General features: G+C 43.0%; 1 protein-coding gene across 7 annotated transcripts in view; it reads left to right on the top strand.

The window, feature by feature from the left end:
- The window catches only part of CRYL1 (crystallin lambda 1), a 94,930-nt gene that overhangs the window by 58,106 nt on the left and 15,985 nt on the right, over positions 1 to 20,839 (top strand). For all 7 annotated transcript variants that reach the window (XM_039527339.1, XM_039527331.1, XM_039527348.1 and 4 more), the window contains 2 exons: positions 4,171 to 4,332; positions 5,958 to 6,152. In XM_039527339.1, the coding sequence (XP_039383273.1) occupies positions 4,171 to 4,332; positions 5,958 to 6,152 (357 nt within the window). The remainder of the gene's footprint in view (positions 1 to 4,170; positions 4,333 to 5,957; positions 6,153 to 20,839) is intronic.

The raw sequence follows: 20,839 nt of genomic DNA, 5'->3' as shown, positions 1-20,839 counted from the left end.
CTATGTTTAGTAGTTTTGAATAAAAATGAAAATCTGGGAGAATGTCCTGATTGCTCTGTCTTACAAAGAATTGATCTAGTATCAAAAGACCGAATCAATAATAATATTAAACACCTCTAGCTGTTATAGCAGGGGTTCTCACACGGGGGGTAAGGACCTCTCAGGGGGTCGTGAGGTGTCAGCCCCCACCCCAGACCCCGCTTTGCATCCAGTATTTATAATGGTGTTAAATATATTTAAAAGTGTTTTTAATTTATAAGGGGTGGGGGGTAGGGTGACCAGATCACCCAGGTCAAATATCGGGACATGGGGGGGGGGGAACAGGGACAGAGGGGGAAAAAAATGGCGGCAGAGAAAAAAAAATCCCCCACCCCCGATTCCTCCTCCCTCCGCAAGCGCTGGAGGGAGGCCCGGGAGACTCAGGGGAGCGCGGGGCTGGGGTGAGTGTGAGTCTGGCCTGGCCCCAAGCAGGCAGGACTCGGGCGCGGTACCTGGAGGGAGAGTAGGGGGCGGCCTGCAGGGCCAGGCGGCGGTTGTTCTCCCCACCTGGGCAGCGGGACTTTGGGAGCAGCCGCTGCTGCAGCTCCCACTGACGCGGGGGGAGGAAGCGGCCGCTGGTCAAGCGAGGCGGCTGCGGCTCTAGCACCCATTAACCCCCCGAGCCCGGGCCTGCTGCAGGGACCCAGCACGCACCCAGCCCCTGGCCAGTCGCGTCTGGGCTGGCTGCCCAGCTGGTGCAATCCCGCGGGCGGCCCCGGAGTGGGGGCAGCAGGCCCCAGCCCCCCCATCCCGCTTGGGTCCCGCAGGAGAACGAATGGGGCTGGGCTGCCGATGCCTCCGCTGCGGGATTGCACCAGCCGGGCAGCCAGCCCAGACACGACTGGCCAGGGGCTGGGCGCAGCGTGCACGCTGCTGGGTCCCTGCAGCAGGCCCAGGCTCGGGGGGTTCTGGCCCGGGCGCCAAAGCCGCAGCCGCTGAGCGCCACGTGCTTGGCCGCTTCCTCCCCCCGCGGCAGTGGGAGCTGCAGCAGCAGCTGCTCCTGAGTCCTGCTGCCCAGGTGGGGAGAACAGCCGCCGCCTGGCCCCGCGGGCCGCCCCCCTACTCTCCCTTCAGGTACCGAGTCCTGCCTGCTCAGGGCCAGGCCAGACTCACACTCACCCCGGCCCCGCACTCCCCTGCGTCTCCTGGGCATGGCATGCTTGGCAAGAGGCGGGATTTGGGAGGAGCCAATGGGGGAAGGAGCGGGCAGAGTCAGGGCGGGGGAGGGCGCGAGCCCTTCTGGGCTCCAGAGCCTTTGCTTGTTTGTCCAGTGTCCCGACCTAACATTGGTCGGGACGCGGGACAAACAAGCAAATATCGGGACAGTCCCGATAAAATCGGGACGTCTGGTCACCCTAGGGGGCGGGTCACACTCAGAGGCTTGCTATGTGAAAGGAGTCACCAGAACAAAAGTTTGAGAATCACTGTGTTATAGAGTACCAGACATTGACATAGTACCTATGAATTTGCTTTTGGCAGGTACAGTATGTTAAGGTTATGAAGGCTGGAGCAGGCTTTTAAAAGGTTCGTTGAATGCACAATGTAGCAGAGTTGTGCAAGATAATTGTCTACATTGAAGTCTTTGGGTTTGTCTGCACTAGACTTTCTGACCTCAGGTTAATTGATTGCCAATTAACTGGAGGTACCTATGTTTTTAGAGGCCTTTTGTTCTAGGTTACAAACATTTGTACTTTACCCAAGGCTGAGGCATAGCAATAAATTAACTTGAGGTAAAAAAATTCTAGTGTACAGCTACCCTTTTAGAGTTGCCAGATCTCTCAGGATCAGGCTCTTAATTGGCAGATGGAGTCAATGTTTCCAGCTTGGACATGTATTTACTCTGAATTGTTTGAATTTATATTTTAGATTCACAGAGAGGTTTTAGATTCACTGGAAAGGTTGCACTGTTTGGAAATTGGTTAAACTCTAAAAGGTATTAAACTTCTGTACAGTGCAGCCTCTCCAGGGCATTGTTATTGAAAACCAACAAATTGGCATGTTCTCATCAGGCTGTTACAAAATATGTTTGTTGTAAGGTTTAATTAAGTTGAAAGTTGGGTTGTAGTAACCTTATTCGGGCATTAGAGACTTGGAATAAGGACATACTGTTTGCAGCAAAAGAGAAGTGTGATAGTCTCAAAAAATGTGTGTGGGGGGAGGCACAGGTATATACAGTGTCACTTAAAATGCATTCAGATGGATTGCACTGACTATTCCAGAGAGCAAATGAGAGGCTTAGTACTGTATTTTAACTACCTATAATTGGATCTCCTTTTTCTCAGGGTAAACAGAATAGCTACAGACTTCTCCAAGTTTTCTAATTGACAGCAAGTGAAGTTCCAGATTAATAGGTTTTTTAGGGCTTAATTTTCTCTCTGTTCTTCAGGGAGTCAGTATCCCTGATTAAAAAAATAATTCCAAGCTTCACAAGGACAGAAACTTTATTCCACTGGTCGAACAAATTGAATACAATTGTGTCACTATACAAGAAACTTCAAGCAAATGTTCCATTCAGAACCCTTACATAATCATAGCTGGTTTGGGTTTCCTACAGTTCTGAGCTTTCCCCTTTTGATTATCATATGATCTGAAAGAAGGCATAGTATTTCAGGTAGAGAGTCTCACAATAAGTTCTCACAATAAAGCAATTCAGTGCAACTCTTTTATTAGCGTGAACAGTATCTGCAGAGTTCTTTTCATCTGTGGCTTTGCTAAAAGAAACTATTTAAATTTAACCAGCTTGCTAGCTTAACTGATCCAGGAATTAAAGCAGAGTATCATTTTGTTTTGATAATGGAATTTATTACAATGGACTCTATCTACTGTTCTTAAATGACCTCACTTATCCTTTCTGAGTCATGGACTTTTTATGACTTAAAGCTTAGTAAAATTCCACACAAACTGATTTAAAAAAAAAAATTCTTTACCTATTTGTATTCAGTCTGATGGAATTCCTTACCCCAAAACATCCACAGAAAGTCCGTCTGAAGTTATATAAACCAAATGTAAGCCTCCTCCCCCATCTCTTCCCATAACGTAACACGGGGGAGTAATGCTGATGGGTGGGTTGGGGCGCTGACCCCAGGAGAGGATGGAAATGTTATCTGCCCTTTTATTGAGGGGATAGACCTGCCTTTTGTTACAGAAATTCACATTTGAATTTGGATCCTAGTTGAACCTTGCCTACTGTTGGGTGTCCAGAGAGCAATCATAGCCTGTAGAAAAGAGTTGTATGTGTTTTTTGTTTGTTTTTATTTTTTGCCATCTTCACTTGGCAAAGAGGTAGCAACTTTTTCTCTTGGATATGGGCTCCACTGTAGTCATCCTCTGTGCCTTTATTACTTCTAGACTGGCTTACTGTAGCATGCTCTGCATAGGGTTGCACTGGGAGACCATTTAAAAACTTCAGTCAATGAAGAATATGGCTGTCTACCCGCTTAGTAAAGATTCGTACATGTGCTCCACAGACTGCATTGACTTCCAGCTGGTTATTTTGAATATTTTGACCTACAGTGCCCATTAAGGTTTGGAGACCTCTTCTCTCCTTCACAGATGAAGTCATCAGGGGCACTTCAGATGTCAATCCCTAGCTTTGTATGTCTCAGGGCCACTGGCAGACATTTCCAGTGCAGGGTCTTGATCTCTGAAACTTGCTTTGTCCCTCTTGATCCTACAGATCCTGAGTTTGTCTACCTTTTAAGGTACACTGCAATGCGTATCTGTTCACTTACGGCTTGCCTACATAGGCAGATCGACCGGCATTGCTATAGCAGAATTATGCTGAAGAATAGTAATTGTTCTGAAATAAAGTCCCTTTTATTCCAGAATAGAGCATCAACATGGGGAAGTTATATTGGCCTATCCCTAGCAAAAAAATTATTTCATTATAGCTATGCTTGCCAATTTCCTCATGTAGGCCTGTTCTAAATGGATGAGTTGATCTGAGAAGAGTATTATGGCTGGCAGGTACATCTAAATCTGTTTGCATATGTATTTTAGGTTGTTTGTTTGCCTGGGTGCCTAGATCTCTTTGAAAGCTTCAGTATATATGTCAGAAAAATAAATAAATGTATTGATAACTAGTATTAACTGGAGGATTTCTAATGCTATTATTACTACTTTTTATTCCAGGAATGCACGCCAGAGAAACTAGAATTAAAAAAGAAGATTTTTGGTCAGTTAGATCTTATTGTCAATAATGATGTTATCCTAAGCAGCTCAACTTCCACGCTTTTGCCTACTAAGTTGTTCGCTGGCCTTAAGCATGTGAAGCAGTGTATTGTGGCACATCCTGTAAGTACTCTAACAGACTCTGTTAATTGCTTTACGTTTAATCCTACATGTTTAATCTGAGTTTTAATACCAGAGAGGTATCCTGCAGGCTGCTGAGTGCTCCTGAAAGAAGCCTAGAGTGCCCAAGGGCTAATGCTGAGCGCTCAGGACCTGACTTTCAGAAGTGTAGAGGTTTCACAACTCGAGCTGATGTCAGCAGGAGATTCAGGTACCTGAAAATCAGGCCCCCTGTTAGCTCAGGATCTGTGTAGAAAGGCTTCCGCATAACAAGAAGGATGGTCCAGTGGTCTGAGCACTAGTCATAGAATATGAGAGACCTGAGTTCAAGTCCATACTTGGTCACAATCTTTCTGTGTGATCGTGGGCAAATCACTTAGTCTCTCTGTGCCTCAGTTTCCCCCTTTGTAAAATGGGGATAACTGTATTTTCCTAATGTTGGACTGTGAGGTGCTCAGGTGCTGTGGTTATGAGGGCTATAGAAGTTCCATAGATGGATAATTTGGAGAAAGGTGCACGTTGCTCACCAAAGTCTGCACTTAGATTAGCACAGTTGAGGAAAAGTGAATGGGATTACAATTGCAGTAGGAGTTGGGGGCAGCACTGGTGCTTTGTTACAATCCAGCATATGCAAATACTATGTATAGTGGCCATTTATAGCATTTCGGGTGCTCTTGCCGGACAATACTATTGTTCATGAGGGCTGCACGTATAAGAACTTGAGAGCAGGGCTTGAGGACCAGCCACTGACAGAAATGTGTCCATATCCATGCAGTCCTTGAACTGTCTGCTGAAACTCACAAGGGTGCCAGTTGTCCTGTGGCTCCATGGAGTGCTGGAAAGGAACGTGGGTACAATTTCCAGCTATTTATAGGACTTTCTTTCAGAATTCCAGAACTTTAATGAACTGTTTATTTAATTATTCCTTAATGTTTACATAATAAAGTTCTTGACTGTGGTGAGAAATGCTGCTTGGGATTGGGATATGGCTGGGAGAGGTTTCTCTTTTGTTAAATGAATGGGTGTAGTTTTTGGAGGCACTCTGTCTTGTAGCTTTCTTGGAATAGTGTTTTATGTGACATTCACTAATGCACTCAGAGTATGTCAGAGGGGCAGGTCAATATAAATTAGTAAGTAAAATAAATGAATCTTGAAAGAAGTTGTGTAGACTGCTTGGAAGTGTAGTTCACTTATGACAACAGCAAAATTATTGCAGAAAATCTTTCCTTTGAGATGCTCTGTTGAAAAGAGGTATGTTATTTATAATCAGCATCTGAATAACAAACAGTTCTGAAAATTAGAAATGAATGAATGAATTGAATTGGCATAAAGTATACTGATAATATTGGAGTGAACTCATGCTTGGTGTAACTCCATTGACTTCTGTGGAGTTAAAGCAGTGGTGGATTTGGCCCCCTTGGCCTGATTTTCTGATATGTTGAGTGCAGGCCATTCTTGTGAACTGGCTTTGTGACTGCCCTGTACTTCTGAAAATCAGGCCCATCCTGGTTATTGGAAAAGGCCCATTCTGTTATAAAATTGTACGAGCAGAAATAGGCTTTACATTTTATTGGTTCAATGTAACAATGTTAATTAATACAATTTTTTTTTTGTTGGTCCTTGTCAAGGTAAATCCTCCCTATTATGTGCCGCTGGTTGAACTGGTTCCCCATCCAGAAACAGAGCCTTCTACAGTGGATAAAACCTATGCCCTGATGAAGAAGATTGGACAGTCACCCGTCAAATTAACCAAAGAGATAGATGGGTTTGTTCTGAACCGTCTCCAGTATGCAGTTATTAGTGAGGCATGGAGACTCGTGGGTGTACGTGTAACTTCATTTTCTTTACATACGCTACTAGTTTTATAGGCACAACAAACAACGAATATTGTAGTATTTAAATTTCCTTTAGCTTTCTGTCTTCGTCATTATTAAACATTCAGCCTCTTAGATTACATGAAAATAAAGACAGGTATGTAAATTTTACAAAAATTAGAAGTTTTGATGCTATTACATACTGAAGACAGAGGAAGAAAAGCTAAATGATAGCAAAATGAGAAACACTAGAACTGTTCCAAAATATGGTCATTTTCAACATAGCCAGAAGAGCAAGGTTAAAGGGTCAGAAACCACAATACTGATTTTCAGGTTGTCTCTTTTCATTTCCTGCTGCTTTCAGAATGTTGTTGGCATACTTTTTGCGCTCAGTGAAAGGGTAATGAAAATAATACTTTAAATAGAAATCCATTTACCTTTCAGGAATTCATCTCTCAGGTAGCTATTTGATACTGGTATTTAAAGACAGATTTCTCCACCTCCTTCCCATTCAGACTTTTAGTTCATAATCATCTGTTTGTGACACTGCAACTTTTCCCACAGCTACATGTTCTATGCCACAAAGTACCTTTCAGCAGGAGGAGATGAGTAGTGCACCCACTATTACAGTGGCAGATTAAATTGTGTTTTGAACAGGGCCAGTTTTTTTTCTTGAAGAACGTTCTGATTTCTCAAGCTGTTTAAAAATAAAAAAGCACAGGAATCACAAGTGTGTACGTCATCATAATTAGTGTAGTAATAACGAGATGTTTATCTACCACACATCCTGAAGGATCCCAAAGCATTTTACAAATTTTATATTTATGTTTCAGTTCACCCGTGACTGATGGACAGCCTCTGTTCATAGTCCCACAGGAACACTGTCTAACAGTTTAGATCAGGAAGTGAATAAGAAGGCTGCGTCCAGTTTATACTATGTTGTGGGACTATATTGACTGACCTTGAATGTATAATGGGAATTGCTTTTTATAACCAAATAATTCTGACAAATAAGTTCAAATAGTGAACAGAATGGTGCTTGAAGTTCTGAAGTATAGGATATTTCAATGTTTTAGTTGAAGAAAGTGTAACAATGCTGTGATTCCAATTGCCATGTATTATGATATAGATTCCCCTCAGATATGTTAGTTTTAAGTTGTCCTCCATTTGTGTTAAGTGGGATAATAAGACAATTACTCTGTCTCAAATCAAAAGAGAGTGAAATGTAGTGAAGTGTTTAAATCGTTGGTAGTTTAATCTCCAGGAACAGAACACTCATCCAAAAATGTCAGGCTGCACTCAAGTTTCTAAGGACAGAAGTTAATGGGGCCATTTTGGAGTCTTTGGTTCATGTGTTCCCTATGTTTTGGAAGAGTTTGAGGTATATTTTTGGTTATTTTTCCTGAATTTCATTATCAAAGCCTTCAGGGAAACTATCAGCCTTCACTTTTTCCAGCAGCCTCATAAGTGAGTGTATAATGCCTGCAGCTTTGCAGTCTCTCCAGTAGATAATTGTCTCAAGTGAGGCTGAGGTTTGGAAAGTTAAGGACCTTACTATGGCATATGTTAATCATGCTTGTATTTTTCTACTCTCAGCACCTCGTCTCACTTTTGTCTGCCATTATACTTGTCATAATTTCTGCACTTAGATCAGACCCCATTGACTTTGTTGTATAATTGTATAGTTCTTCTCTATATAGAGATGCTTGTCATTACTGGTGTCCACACAATTAATGAACAATGTAGATTAATAAGTGCTTGGGTACCTTGGTGATATGTACCTTTCCTTTACATACCTAAGACACAGACAAATCCCCTCCCACCGAAAACCTATATATCTGCAAATGCCTTGCCCTGGCCTGATTCACCAGCATTTTTACGTGCAGGGCAGGTGCACTGTGGACCTTTAAATAGATGTTGACGAGTCCTTAGTCTGTCATCTCGTCCTCTGTGGTTAGTGGATGGATCTGTTTTATTTATACTTTATCAGTTTCCATCCATCAGTCCATTAAGAGGTGAGCTTTGAGGAGGAATTTAGAGGAAGGAGATGGAAGCTGCATGGCAAATGAGATTGAGGATGTTAATGCAAGTGGAGAGGAGAAGTTAGAGAAATCACAGAGGTGCTAGAGGATGCAAAGTGGACATAAAGGGAAGCAGTATTAGCACAACATAAATCCTGAGTGGCAGAGTGGTGCAAGAGGAAAATGTAGGAAAAGCGGTGGTAGGTAGAGCCTTCAAGGGGAGCAATTAGAATTTGTGGAATTAACGTGGAAGGAGATGTAGAGCCTTTGAAGAGACTCAGGAGGAAGAGGATGTGCTCAGAGGGGCAGGAGAGCATCTGGCTCCCTCAAGGACTATGCTTTAATGGACTTTCCTCTGTATTTTGAAGTTTTGATAAAAAAATATAGAGTCCATCGTTCTGAGCTATTTTTATTCCAGATGCTTCCAACAGCTCTTGAAAAGCTAATTAATCCCTCCCCCCCGCCATGTCTCCAGTAACATAAGCATCACATCAAAACCCTGGAGTTGGGTAATACTTGAATGCTTCCTATTTAAAATTACCTTTAATGATGCACAATTTTAAAGTATTTTGAAAGATAATTTTTAAAGAACTGCATACCCCCCCCCCCCCCCCGAGCTTGATTACTTTATGCTGGAAGTTCTTTGCAGCAGTCAGGACAAAACTGAACTGAGAGTTGGGGTATGTTAAGTGAGCTTTTCCTTAAGTATGTGTGAACCTTTTTTGAAGGATTCCTCTAGGATGGCCAATTTTTTAGTTGTTGGTGCACCCAGAAAAGTACACATTACCTATTTCTCCCACAAAATCTGTAATTGTGAGTGCAAATACTCTTTTGTGGTCCCAAAGTGAATTGCTGCACATGCAAATCAGTAGTAAAGCACATTGGGCGGTGCATGCAAATATAGGGTATTGTAGGCAAGCATGCACTTTTTATGCACATGTTGCTCCCACAGCTGCAACCTTTTGCTCGCTACACTCAATATCCAAAATTCTGGTTTCTGTGAAATAATGATACTAGGACTTTAATTGTTCATGGCATTGTGTATATATGGCCAAAAATTTCAAATTTAGGTGTCTAAAGTTGGGCATCTACAATAAGTATATTTAGCCACCAAAATAAGTGGCCTGATTACCAAAGATGGTAAGAATGCCAATCCCCTTTGAATTCACTCTAAATTATGAGTGTCCAGAATTTCAGAAAATCAGGCCTCCAACTTTGTGCCTAAAGATGGATTTAGGTGCCTAACTCTGTAAGTTTTGTCTGTATTTGACAAAATATTGACCTTAAAGTATTAAGAACTTGAAAGTTCCTAGTTAATTGTTAAAATGTTGACTTACAGTTTTGCATTCTCTAGGCTGTTTTTAATTAGAGTGAACTTTGACCACTGAAGAGATAGTGCTGACAAAGAGGCATGCAACTTGCTTGCTTAGGTTTTACCCAAAACTCCAAGTTTCACATCCCTGGCCCCCGCCATTCTGTTCTCTTATAACATAACTATATTTCAGACAATTATGGTTGTAATCTTTAACCACTTGATGGCTAAATTTATGTTCTGTGAGATTATACAAATAGAATAACTCAAGTATTATTGGGACATTGTGATTCCTAGCTTTGCCTACTACTTTCTTGCCAGCTTTTGCAATTTTATTGCAAGTCCTGCAATTCTTGGTGTTTTTCTAAGTGCCCCAGCTCTTGGAGTCATGTCGCTATGTGAGAATCTCGGCTTCCATTTAAAAAAAAAGTCACTTTGTAGCCCTCAAGGATGAGGAGAAAATCTTGAAAATGTGAACTCTAAAGGTTCAAAAACAAGTTAAAAGAACCCCCAAATATATATACATATATTGTGCCAATGGCTTGATTTTGGGAGCAGGGAGTCTGACTCATGATTTTTGAACTCTTGGGGTTGGCAATATTACTGCTCTTTATAAAGAAATATTGTGTGCTCACTCAACTTGCTGCTTAACTCCAGCAGGTGCGCAAACAAGGTAAGGCAGTGGTCACTCCTGCTTGGGGGCAAAGGGCATCACTGGGCATGCTGGCTGGTCTAACAGGCTAGTGCTTAAGGGCATGTTGTGTTTAGAATCTGAGTGCATCCTGTGACCTCTCCTCATCCACTACACCCTGGCAGGGGGATCCATAATTTAGCCCATAAAGTATTGTTGATGGAAATGTGCTGGTAGAGATACAACGCATCCTTGAAAGTGAAATCTGATTTAAGAGCTATCATTAAAAACTATACGGTTATTTAACTTGTTTAAATTTGGTGCAATTTCTCTCACTTTATGCTATTTTTCAATGGTGATCATTACTTAGCATGAACTCATTCGTGGCACTTTTATGTTATACAGCCAAATTCTGTTCAGTTATATAGGAGCAATCCTATTGTTGTCAGTGAAAGGACTCCAGTGTAACCTTGGTTCTGTTCCTGCAAACTCTTACACATCTGCAGAAAATACACGATCACATGCATAAGACTTTCCAGGACTGAGGTGTATGTGCAGAATTCAGCTCAGAAGTATCAGAAAACCTTAGAGGAGAAATGAACATACAGTAGAACCTCAGAGTTACGAACACCAGAGTTACAAACTGACTGGTTAACCATACACCTCATTTGGAACTGGAAGCATGCAATCAGGCAGAAGCAAAGACAAAAAAAAACCCAGACTAAGTACAGTACTGTGTTAAACATAAACTACTATAAAATAAAGAGAGAAATTAAAAAAAAAAGATTTGACAAGGTAAGGAAACTGTTTCTGTGCTTGTTTCATTTAAATTAAGATGGTGAAAAGCAGCATTTTTCTTTTGAAAGAACAACCATAATGTTTTGTTCAGAATTACGAACATTTCAGAGATACGAACAACCTCCATTCCTGAGGTGTTCGAAACACTGAGGTTCTACTGTATGTACCAGATCCATCAAATATGTTAAGCTTAAGGCCCTGTTCCGATCTTCAGCACTTGACTTTAATTAGGTGATGTATCTTGCATGTGATTTGAAGGATGTAATCCCCATTATTTTGCTCTGTACAGAATTGCAAAATGGCAAGTAGGAGAAGATTTAGTTTGGGACACATATTATTGTTCATTTTATATTGTGCTATGGTTAAAGCAAACTTAAAGAAACAATGCAAATACATGTGCATAATTAAACCAAGTGATCTTATTCCTCTGTAAATATGCACTGCATGCAAAGGGGAAACAGGAATTTTTTAAATCATACTGTCCTAAAAAGAATTCCTCTGGAGCTGAGGATGTTGCCAGTGGTCCATCCCCTGTGCCTTCCAGAGCCTGGTTCAGAAAGGTGCATACATCTAGTCCTACATCCCCACAATAGATCATGCTCTAGGAGATGTTACACTAAAGCAAATGGTGTCCCATATCAAGTGCTACAATGTACAATCAATGTCAGGGGTTAAAGAGAAATTTAGAATATTTTAAAGTAGATTACAAAAGAAGTGAGTTTTAATGCAAAAAATATCATTTTGTCCAATGATTCCAAGGTTACGATTAAGAGAAGATGATGGTATGAATAAATTACTGAAAACCCAGTTTATTCAGCCTGTTAGCATTTTCTTTGTTTCTTTGCTTTAAAGGGATGAGAAGCTAGGGAAAACTGCTTACTTTGTGCATTTCCTAATCCCTTTTAAAGGTGAACTGCAAAGCAAAAGTAGAGTTTATGCCTTTCTCCCCTCATTTATGATGTAGAAGATAGCCTTTAAAAATATCCAGCCTGTTTTTCCACATTAGGAATATCAAGCCTCTTGTCTTCTGGAATCCTTAATTAGGGCTAGGTCGAGATACAACTCAGGTTTCATCCTCTTATGATATCACCAGTTGCACATAGTGGTTATGACTATAAAATGTTAGGTGGGTGTCTTCTAGTTAATAGAGAACTTGCTGGAAGAATTCAGAAATAAATATAAAAAGATGCATGTTTTTAACATAGAACATTGTTTAAGATGATCATCACCCCAGAAATAGTGGGCTGTGCCCTTATTCCAGAAGAGAGCAGTTCTATTTGATTTAGCTTCTTATTCCCTGATGCTCAAAAAGGTACCTTGAATGCTTAGTTAACAGGTTCCTATCCTTATGGTGGTAAGAGTCCCATGTGTTTTCTCCTTTCTTGGCATGGCAAATAGGCTATTCCTTTCTCTTCTCAGTAAACTCAGAAGAACAGTATGGATTAGATTTCCACAGGCATAGCCACACCTGAAGGTAGGTAGGGTGTGTGTGTGTACACATATTTGTGCACAAATCAGGGTTTGCCTATATACATGAGAGTTTGTATCAAATCAGGTACAAGCACTTCTGAAAATCTGACTCTCTCTAAATTTTCTCTCTGTAGCAGGGAAAAATAAAGACATGGGTTCCTTTCTCAGCAGGATCAGATAAACACTGTGGGCCAAACCCACAGATGGTGTAAATCAGCAGAGCTCTATTAATGTCAATGCAGCTATGCTGATTTATACTAGTTGAGCATCTGACCCTATGGGTATGTCTTCACTGCACAATTAATCTGGCTTCTTACCTGGGTTTTAGTCCACCCCCTCCACCATACACACAGAGAAATCTCTGACCTGAGTTTGGTGGTGTTTTAAGCCTGGACTTGCTTACCCAGTTTGGGCAGTGGGTTAGAGCCGAGCTTCACTTTAACTTGGGCTACAACACCTCCCCCCAACACACTTTAGAGTGATCATGCAGGCAAAAAAATCACTCAAGTGCTGATAGTACTCCAGTGCCCTTCTCACAGTTCCCCCTGAAGGACAGACAGGTTCGCCTGCAATTGACTGGGAAAGAATCCTGGAGTATCTCGGCAAAAAGATTCCTGGGATGTGCCCCCAGACACACATGTGAGAGTGCAGAAACAGGGAGGACACCGTTGTGCCAATAGAACTTTGTGGTGGGAATGCTCATACTTGGGGTAGGTTAACTCAGGTGCTGAGACCCAGATGCCAATCACACAGACTAACTGTACAGTGAAGACATACCCTGTAAGTCTTCCTTTTTGCACCCAGAAAAGTAGCCATCCAGCTTCAGCCCTTGCTTTTTTTTTTTTTTAGAACATTCTATCGTAGGCCTTCTACTTAATGTGAAACACAGTTCAGATCTTTGCTGCTAAAAAACACTGTTCCCCCCTGCCACCTGCTTTATGGTTGTCTCTTAATGAGCCACACTTGAAGGTTCATTAAGAGATCTAGCTCCTTTCCTGTTCATATGGTTCTGAAGTATATACACTCCATCACAATATTCCATTAAAAAATCCAGACAATTTGAAACTGTGAGACTTAAGTTTTAGTGGAATATTTCATATGAAACTATCCCAGCAGTAAAATATGTGTGTCTGAAATGGGGTTTTACGGCTATGATGCAGCAGTTAAAAGTAACACACCATCACTTAGTCAGCAACATGCTCATGTGCAACTGAGCAAGGATGTTTATGTTTTGCATCCAAGAATATTGTAATGCTAATACAAGCAATTTACATATTTAACCACAAAAGCATGAGTAACATGACAACTTTGAACAGGCATGTTTTATTATATTTTGCTTTTAATAATATCTTTTCGGCTCCCACTCAGCATGCTTCTCAGCATGAAGGATGACTTTATCACAGTCTTCTAAATACTGCTCTGCTTTGGGGCAATGGAAGGGAAATATGCTTAGATTAGTATTGTTAGGTAAGATTTGCTTTTAAGGAGCATGCTGCAAAACATCCACAAAGGGAATTATGTTCCAGAGGAAAAAATGGATATTCTTGTTCTTTTGGGTACCTAGATCCTGAAAATACATTGCCCCCTTACCCCCCGCTGTGAACCACAGCACACCATCCAAATTCCCCAGTTCCAGAGAGCTCAAAGGTTTCAGCAGAGTTTTTAATGGTTAGTGACTGGAAGCATTTGTTGAGGGACCAAATGGGCACAGTTTTTGTCACACTCAGTTTATAGGTAGTACCTTAGCTGGGGCACAGTTAATTGGGCTACAGTTGCAGTGTTCTAGTTTTTCCATGCAAGTTTCTCTATTGCCCAGAGATTGACTCTGCCACAGTAGTACTCCAAAAGGAACAGCACATAATCTACAAAAATGATTATCACTGAATAAATCCTATTTCCAATTATATTGTGAAGCGCCAAAGGAGCTACAAGTTTAACATTTTCCAGAAAGCCTGTTGGCAGCCTGCGGAGCACTTGCCTGTTTAAAGCAGTCAATGAACTAACAATCAGCATGTTAGGTTAAGGATACTTTTTATGGTGGCTGGGGACAATAATTTTACTTAGCCACCTGTCCAAATGAGTCTTTTTTTTAAACTGACTTGCTTTTGCTTGTGGTGAGCGCTGAAGAAATACATAAACAAAATATACATTGTTGATGGAGTACCACCGTATCCATGTACTGTAACAGTTCCTTGGCGGTATTATCAGATGCTGTGATGATGAAGGCCATACCTGTACCTAGACAGACTGCCAGTCTTTATGAAAGTGTCTTGAGTCGACTTGAAGAATACATTAGTGGTCCATATAACAATATTAAACCTATCCCTTTTAAACAAACAGCTGCCTCCTCAGTCTGCTGAGGACTATCTCTGCTGGGATCTGAGCTTAGAGAGCCTTGGGCCAGGTCTAAACTTAACCAACATTATTGTACTGGAAAAAGTTTTAAGGGTGTGAGATATATATATTAAACTACAGCTTATTTCATTTGGGGAGCTGATATAACGTTCTACTGGCAAAAGCAAGCGTTTGCTGGTATAAGCTGCATCTAGACTAGGAGAGTTTATCCCTATAGGTTTAACAGCAAACCTTCTCTGCTGTAGACTAGGCCTTAGATTCAAAAGCAGTAGCTTTACCAATTGATCTAAAGGGGGTATCCAATAATTGCCATCGGCCACTGTGAGGCAAGACCACCGGAATGAGATGTTTAGCAATATGCTGTCTGACAGAAGAGATGCAGACCATTCAAAGTCTGTCAGAAATCCCTTTCTAACACTATTTTAATTTATATGTCACAGCAGCACTCAGACCACACAAGCATTTGTGGCCATAGCACTTCAGTATCACTTGCCTCCTCTTAGTCCAGATTCACAGTGGTCCTACTTTTGCCATACTTGGTCAGTTTGTTTCAAGCTCCAGGTCTCTGCTTGTGTCTGTGTTTTCAAGGTCACCCATCACCAGGGGTGCCTTCCGTGAGAAGGTAACACAGAAGCAGCCCTCTCTTCCAGGCTTGCCCACAGGAACAAGCGTCATGCTATTGTTGGGATTTTTATATAGATCAGCTATAGGTATTATACTTTTTTTTTTAATAGGAGGAACAATTAGCATATCTCAAAGACTTTTTGCTGTTGTAATCCTCATCCTTCCACTTTATTTCCGTTATCATCCTCGCTGTGTTATATCTTAGATTGTAAGATCCTTGTTGTGGAGACCTATACATTTATTTGTTAAGTGTTGTACACAGGGCCGGCTCCAGACCCCAGCGCGGCAAGCACGCGCGTGGGGCGGCGCTTTCCCGGGAGGGCGGCAGATTGGGCTGGCGGACCTACTGCAGTCATGCCTGCGGGAGGTCCACCGGAGCCCCAGGAGGACCGGACCTGCCGCAGGCATGACTGCGGAGGGGGCGCTCGTCCCGCGGCTCGGCTGGACCTCCCGCAGGCACGCCTGCGGCAGCTCAAGCGGAGCCGCCGGACCTGCGAACCGTCCGCAGCTGCGGGAGGTCCAGCCGAGCCGCGCGACCAGCGGAGCCTCTGCAGTCATGCCCGCGGTAGGTCCGCTGCTCCCGCGGCTCCGGGGCGCCTCCCGCGCATGACTGCTTGGGGCGGCCAAAAAGGTAGAGCCGCCCCTGGTTGTACACACCCACAACATTGTATAAATAACAGTGGACTCCGTTTGCAGTTCCTTAGCAGTACTCCACCTTTGTACAGTAGCATGGGACAATATTGCAGAATCAGACAGCTGGGCTCTACCTTACTCAAAAGATAACCATAAAGCTGTAGGGAACTCTTCCTGCCACCCAAGATCATTTATTACAACAGTCACTTTGAGATAGTTTGGTCTTGTTTTGAAAATTGAGGACTTTTGTTGATTGATGATCAAGACCTTATTATAAATGTCAAGCTGGTGTTTGGAGTGGTTCATATGACATGGCCACGGAAATTAAGAGGAGTAACAAGGCAGTTTTTCAGGAGGTAATGATCCGCTCACACTTTGGCCTGGGCTATGCTAGCAGGGGGGGGGTTGAACTAAGATATGCAACTTCAGCTACGCTATTCGCATAGCTGAAGTCGAAGTATCTTCGTTCGACTTACCTGGCCGTCCTCACGGCGGCGAGTCGACTGCCGCAGCTCCCCTGTCGACTCCACTTACTCCTCCTGCCGAGGTGGAGTACAGGCGTTGATTCGCGGATTGATTTATCACGTCCAGACGAGACGCAGTAAATGGATCCCCAACACATCGAACACTACCCGCCGATCTGGTGGGTAGTATAGATGTACCCTAAGGTTCTTGAAAGCAGCATCAAACTTGAGCTCCCTGTTAGAATATTTTCCCCCCCGATGGAACTTGAGTGTACATCTTAGGATTCTGTAATTTTCCTCTATATAAAACGTGGTGACAGTTTCAATTTATTTTCTGTTTAAAAGTGGGTTACTTGTGGCTCGTCTAGTCTAAAGGAGGAGAAGGGAAGAACAGGAAGCCCTGTCATTTGGGCCTTGGTTACCAGCCTCTTGCAAAGACAGTCATTTTTCTGTCCATTCAGTTAGCTTTCATAGCAACGAGGTGCACTGGCTTCACTCCGTAGCCTCTGTACCTCTCCATTCTCAGTTGAATAGCTTTGACATTCCCTGAATATTGACAGGGATCTTTATTTCTCTGATCATTATTATCTGTTTTATTTGTATTACAGTGTTACTCAGAGGACCTTTAAGACAGAATAAGGAGGACAAGGTAGTGGCTTCACTGGCTAGTTCGGGAAGGGTGTTCCAAACATGAAGGGTGGCGTAAAAGAAGGTTCAAAGATGTCAGTGGGAAAAATTGGACAAATGGATGACTGAGGCTAATGTTGTTGGGAAGTGGGGTGGATGAAGGGGCAATGAAGTGAGGTACATGAGCAGAAAAGGAAGGAGGAATGGAGCTGTACAGGGCCTTAAAGATAAAGACAAGAAATTTGAATGTGATTAAATGGAAAACGGGAGTTGGTGGAGGGATCGAGGAGAAGAGTGACATAGTCAGAATGACAGGACAGGAAGGTGATCTCAGCAGCTGTGTTTTGAATGGACTTGTTGAAGACGACATAGGTGTCTGCGAGGCCAGAGGAGGAGGTGGCAGTAGTCAATCTGGGAGATGAGGGCCTGAACGAAAGTTGTAGTGATATTCGGAGAGAAACGGTTGTATCTTGAACATGTTGTGGGGAAGAAGCAGTGGATTTGGACAAGGAGACAAGAGAGAAGACTGAGTCAAAGATAAATCTCAGGTATGGGCCTGAGTGAGGATGGTGATGCTGTCAACAAAGAAAGAGGCTGATATGCAGGGTTTGAGAGGAAAGGTACGATTGAGTTTTGGCCACGTGAAAGGTATATTGCTGGTATGCCATTGTCAGATGGGCCAAGATGTGGAATTGGGTGAAGAGATGGGTAAAGGTAGATTTGTGAGTCACAGGTATATGGATGGTGGTTAAAGCCATGCAGTGAATAAGCTCACTAGAGAAGTGGTGCAGAGAGAGAAGTTGGGGACCAGAGGTGGAGCTCTGTGAGACCCCTCTGTGAGACAGTGAGAGAGGGAAGAAGAACTCTTCAATAGTCGGAGACCCTGAAGGAACAACAAGACAGATCAGAGAAGAACTGGGAAGGGACAGAGTTGCAGCAGCATAGGGAGAATAAAATTTCAAGGAGGATGTGATTAGCAAGCAGCTTAAAGGTCAAGGGTGGAGCAAAAGCCCTGCAGCATAACCAGGAAGAGGTCATTAACAACTGGCGAAAGCAGGATCCAGCTAAGGCGCCGATCCTGTTGCCAGTAAAGTCAATGACAATGCATGGTGCAGGGTTACCACCACCTCCTGATGAACATGCATTTCACTATAGCTCAGCTTCCTCTTGCCATTTGCATATGTGATCAGCTGACAGCCTTGTCACTGACTGCTTGGGAGGCAGAGGGGGCAATGCCTTCAGGAAGGTTGGGTTCCACACCCAAGGACAGTGGGTTGAGAGTCTTTCTTTCTTTACTTTCTTCCCATAAGCACCAACCCTTGAGGAAAACACCTTGCTGATAATAGCTTTTTTTTTCTTTTCCCTTTTGCTGACTCATTCCACCAGCTAACACTCTCCTTCACTTTAAATGGGAGCTGGAACATTCCCTAAGGGAGTTAGTTTAGTGGGTTCCTTATTTGATTGTCTTTAATCTCTGAAGAAGTCATAAAGCTAAGAAAACAAAGGCTTTTGTTTTTATGGCGCTCTGCCTGGCAGCAGAGAAGCAAACATTTTTCTTTGAACAGCTGAGCCCCACTTCACTAGGGTAATGTGAAACCTCAGCTGAAGGAATCTGTCATGCATCTAGCTGGAAGGCCATCTACTTCTGTTATTCACATTTTGACTGGATGAGACAGTGTCTTCAGGTTCAGCGAGCCAAAGTTTGTGGAAGATATGGACTGAGAGCAGAATCGTAGTTGAATGGTTTTGAGCGTATTGCTTTTCATATCTCAGCATTGTGAAACTGGTGTGTCTACAGTAGCAGAGAGACTAATATATTTCTTATTTGAAAATGATCTTACAGTGATTCAGAGCTATTGTGAGAATCCTGCCGGATGCTAGAGTGAAATATTACACCATTATGTTTACAGTTTTTAATTTAAATGAAACATTAATCAAAGCTCCATGTTTTGTTAGAACATTGTCATTTGTTATGTTTACATCCAGAGTCTACTTCCATTTGCAAATAATTTTGGGTGGTTAACATGGCTTCACTGATCTGCCCCAGATTGCAAATGCAAAAATTCCATAAACAGTTGGGAGTGCTTAAAAATTGTTTCAGTTTAAAGTGTGATTCTAAGCTGCTCTAGAGATGAAGGATGATCTTGTGGATGAAGCACTAGGCTGGGACGCTGGAGACCTCTGTTCAGTTCCCAGGCCTCCACAGACTTGCTGTGTGATCTTGGGCAAGTCACTTCATTGTGCCTCAGTTCCCTGTCTATAAAATGGAGATCACACTTCTTCCACCATTGTCTATCTTGTCTAATTAGATGGCAAGCTTTTCAGGGCCTAGCAGAGAAGGGGCCTGTTCTTAGCTGGGCTTCTAGGCATTTGTTTTACAGTAATAATTGTATGACCTTTTCCGTGATATACAGCAGGGGTGGCCAACCTCAGCCTGAGAAGGAGCCAGAATTTACCAATGTACATTGCCAAAGAGCCACAGTAATACGTCAGCAGCCCCCCATCAGCTCCCCCACCCTGCTCCCCGCCCCACCAATCAGCGCCTCCCCCTCCCTCCCCACACCTCCCAATCAGCTGTTTCATGGTATGCAGGAGGCTGGGGGGGGGCGGGGAAGAGGAGCAGAGCGAGGGCACTGCAGGCTTTGGGGAGGGGGCAGGAAGGGGTGGAGTGGGGGTAGGGCCTGTGGCAGAGCCAGGGGTTGAGCAGTGAGTACCCCCTGACACATTGGAAAGTTGGCACCTGTAGCTCCAGCCCCGGAGTTGGTACCTATACAAGGAGTCGTATATTAACTTCTGAAGAGCTTACATCCTCTAACAGAATCACACCTGCTAACCGATTGAGATTTGACATTTAAGACCTTTAAAGGGCTCCTTTTAAGGCTGTGGTGATGAAATCTCCATTTCTTTGTACTCAGTGAGGATGTGTTGTTCAAGTACACAGGCAACTGTAAGGCTTATGGGGTCATTAGCTCGTCAAATCTTTGCTTTTCAGTGGTTGTGTACTTCCCCAGTCTTGTAAATGATGTGAGAGGTAAAGCATGCTGCTGTTATACCTTTATGGGGTTTGCAGTTACGTTCTTGTTTCTGGACCTCAGTTAGTGATTGAATCATGGCATTCAGCAAAAGGACAGGTGGGACCCTTGTGTTGGGCCTAATCCTAACGCACTGGGTGCCCTTAACTCTCACTGAAAGCAGTGGGAGTTTGGGGGTGCTCACTGGCTCAGGCTTTATAGGAGGGAGTAGTAAAAAGGAATTCCTTCCATCAACCAAACCTTATCAGCCACGGAAAAGAGGTAGGTGGATAGAGAGCCACCAGGAGGGGAGGAGAATAGCCTCCCTTTCCCCTCAGACAGCATGAGGGGAGAGAAAAAGGTAGAAGAAGCCTGACAACTCTTCTGCCTTCCCAACAGCCAGGAGAATAATTTGTTAGGCATCCATTGGGATGAAGGGGATTGGCTTGATGGAATGGGATAGAACATGAGCTTAGTTCAGTCTTAGCTTTCTAATCTGAGAGAGGGCAAGAAACATCCTTATAAAGGAAACATTATTCTCAGAAAAAGCTTTGAGGCAATACGCTGTAACCTGTAAAAAAGAAATGACGATGTGCCTGTCCCAACTGGTTATGAGGGTGTGATGGTTTCTTTGTAAGTGTACCCCATGGGTGTGACTGCTGTGCTGAGCTTTCAACAAGAAGGTTTCTCCATTTCACAGACTCAGTGTCCTGCCAGATCTGAGACATGAGGTTAGCAGTGAACTCGAGA

The sequence above is a fragment of the Mauremys reevesii genome, linkage group 1 (genome assembly GCF_016161935.1).
Source record: "Mauremys reevesii isolate NIE-2019 linkage group 1, ASM1616193v1, whole genome shotgun sequence".
Lineage (NCBI taxonomy): Eukaryota > Metazoa > Chordata > Testudines > Geoemydidae > Mauremys > Mauremys reevesii.
Note: the sequence above shows the minus strand (reverse complement) of the source record. Positions and strands in the feature narration are given on the sequence as shown.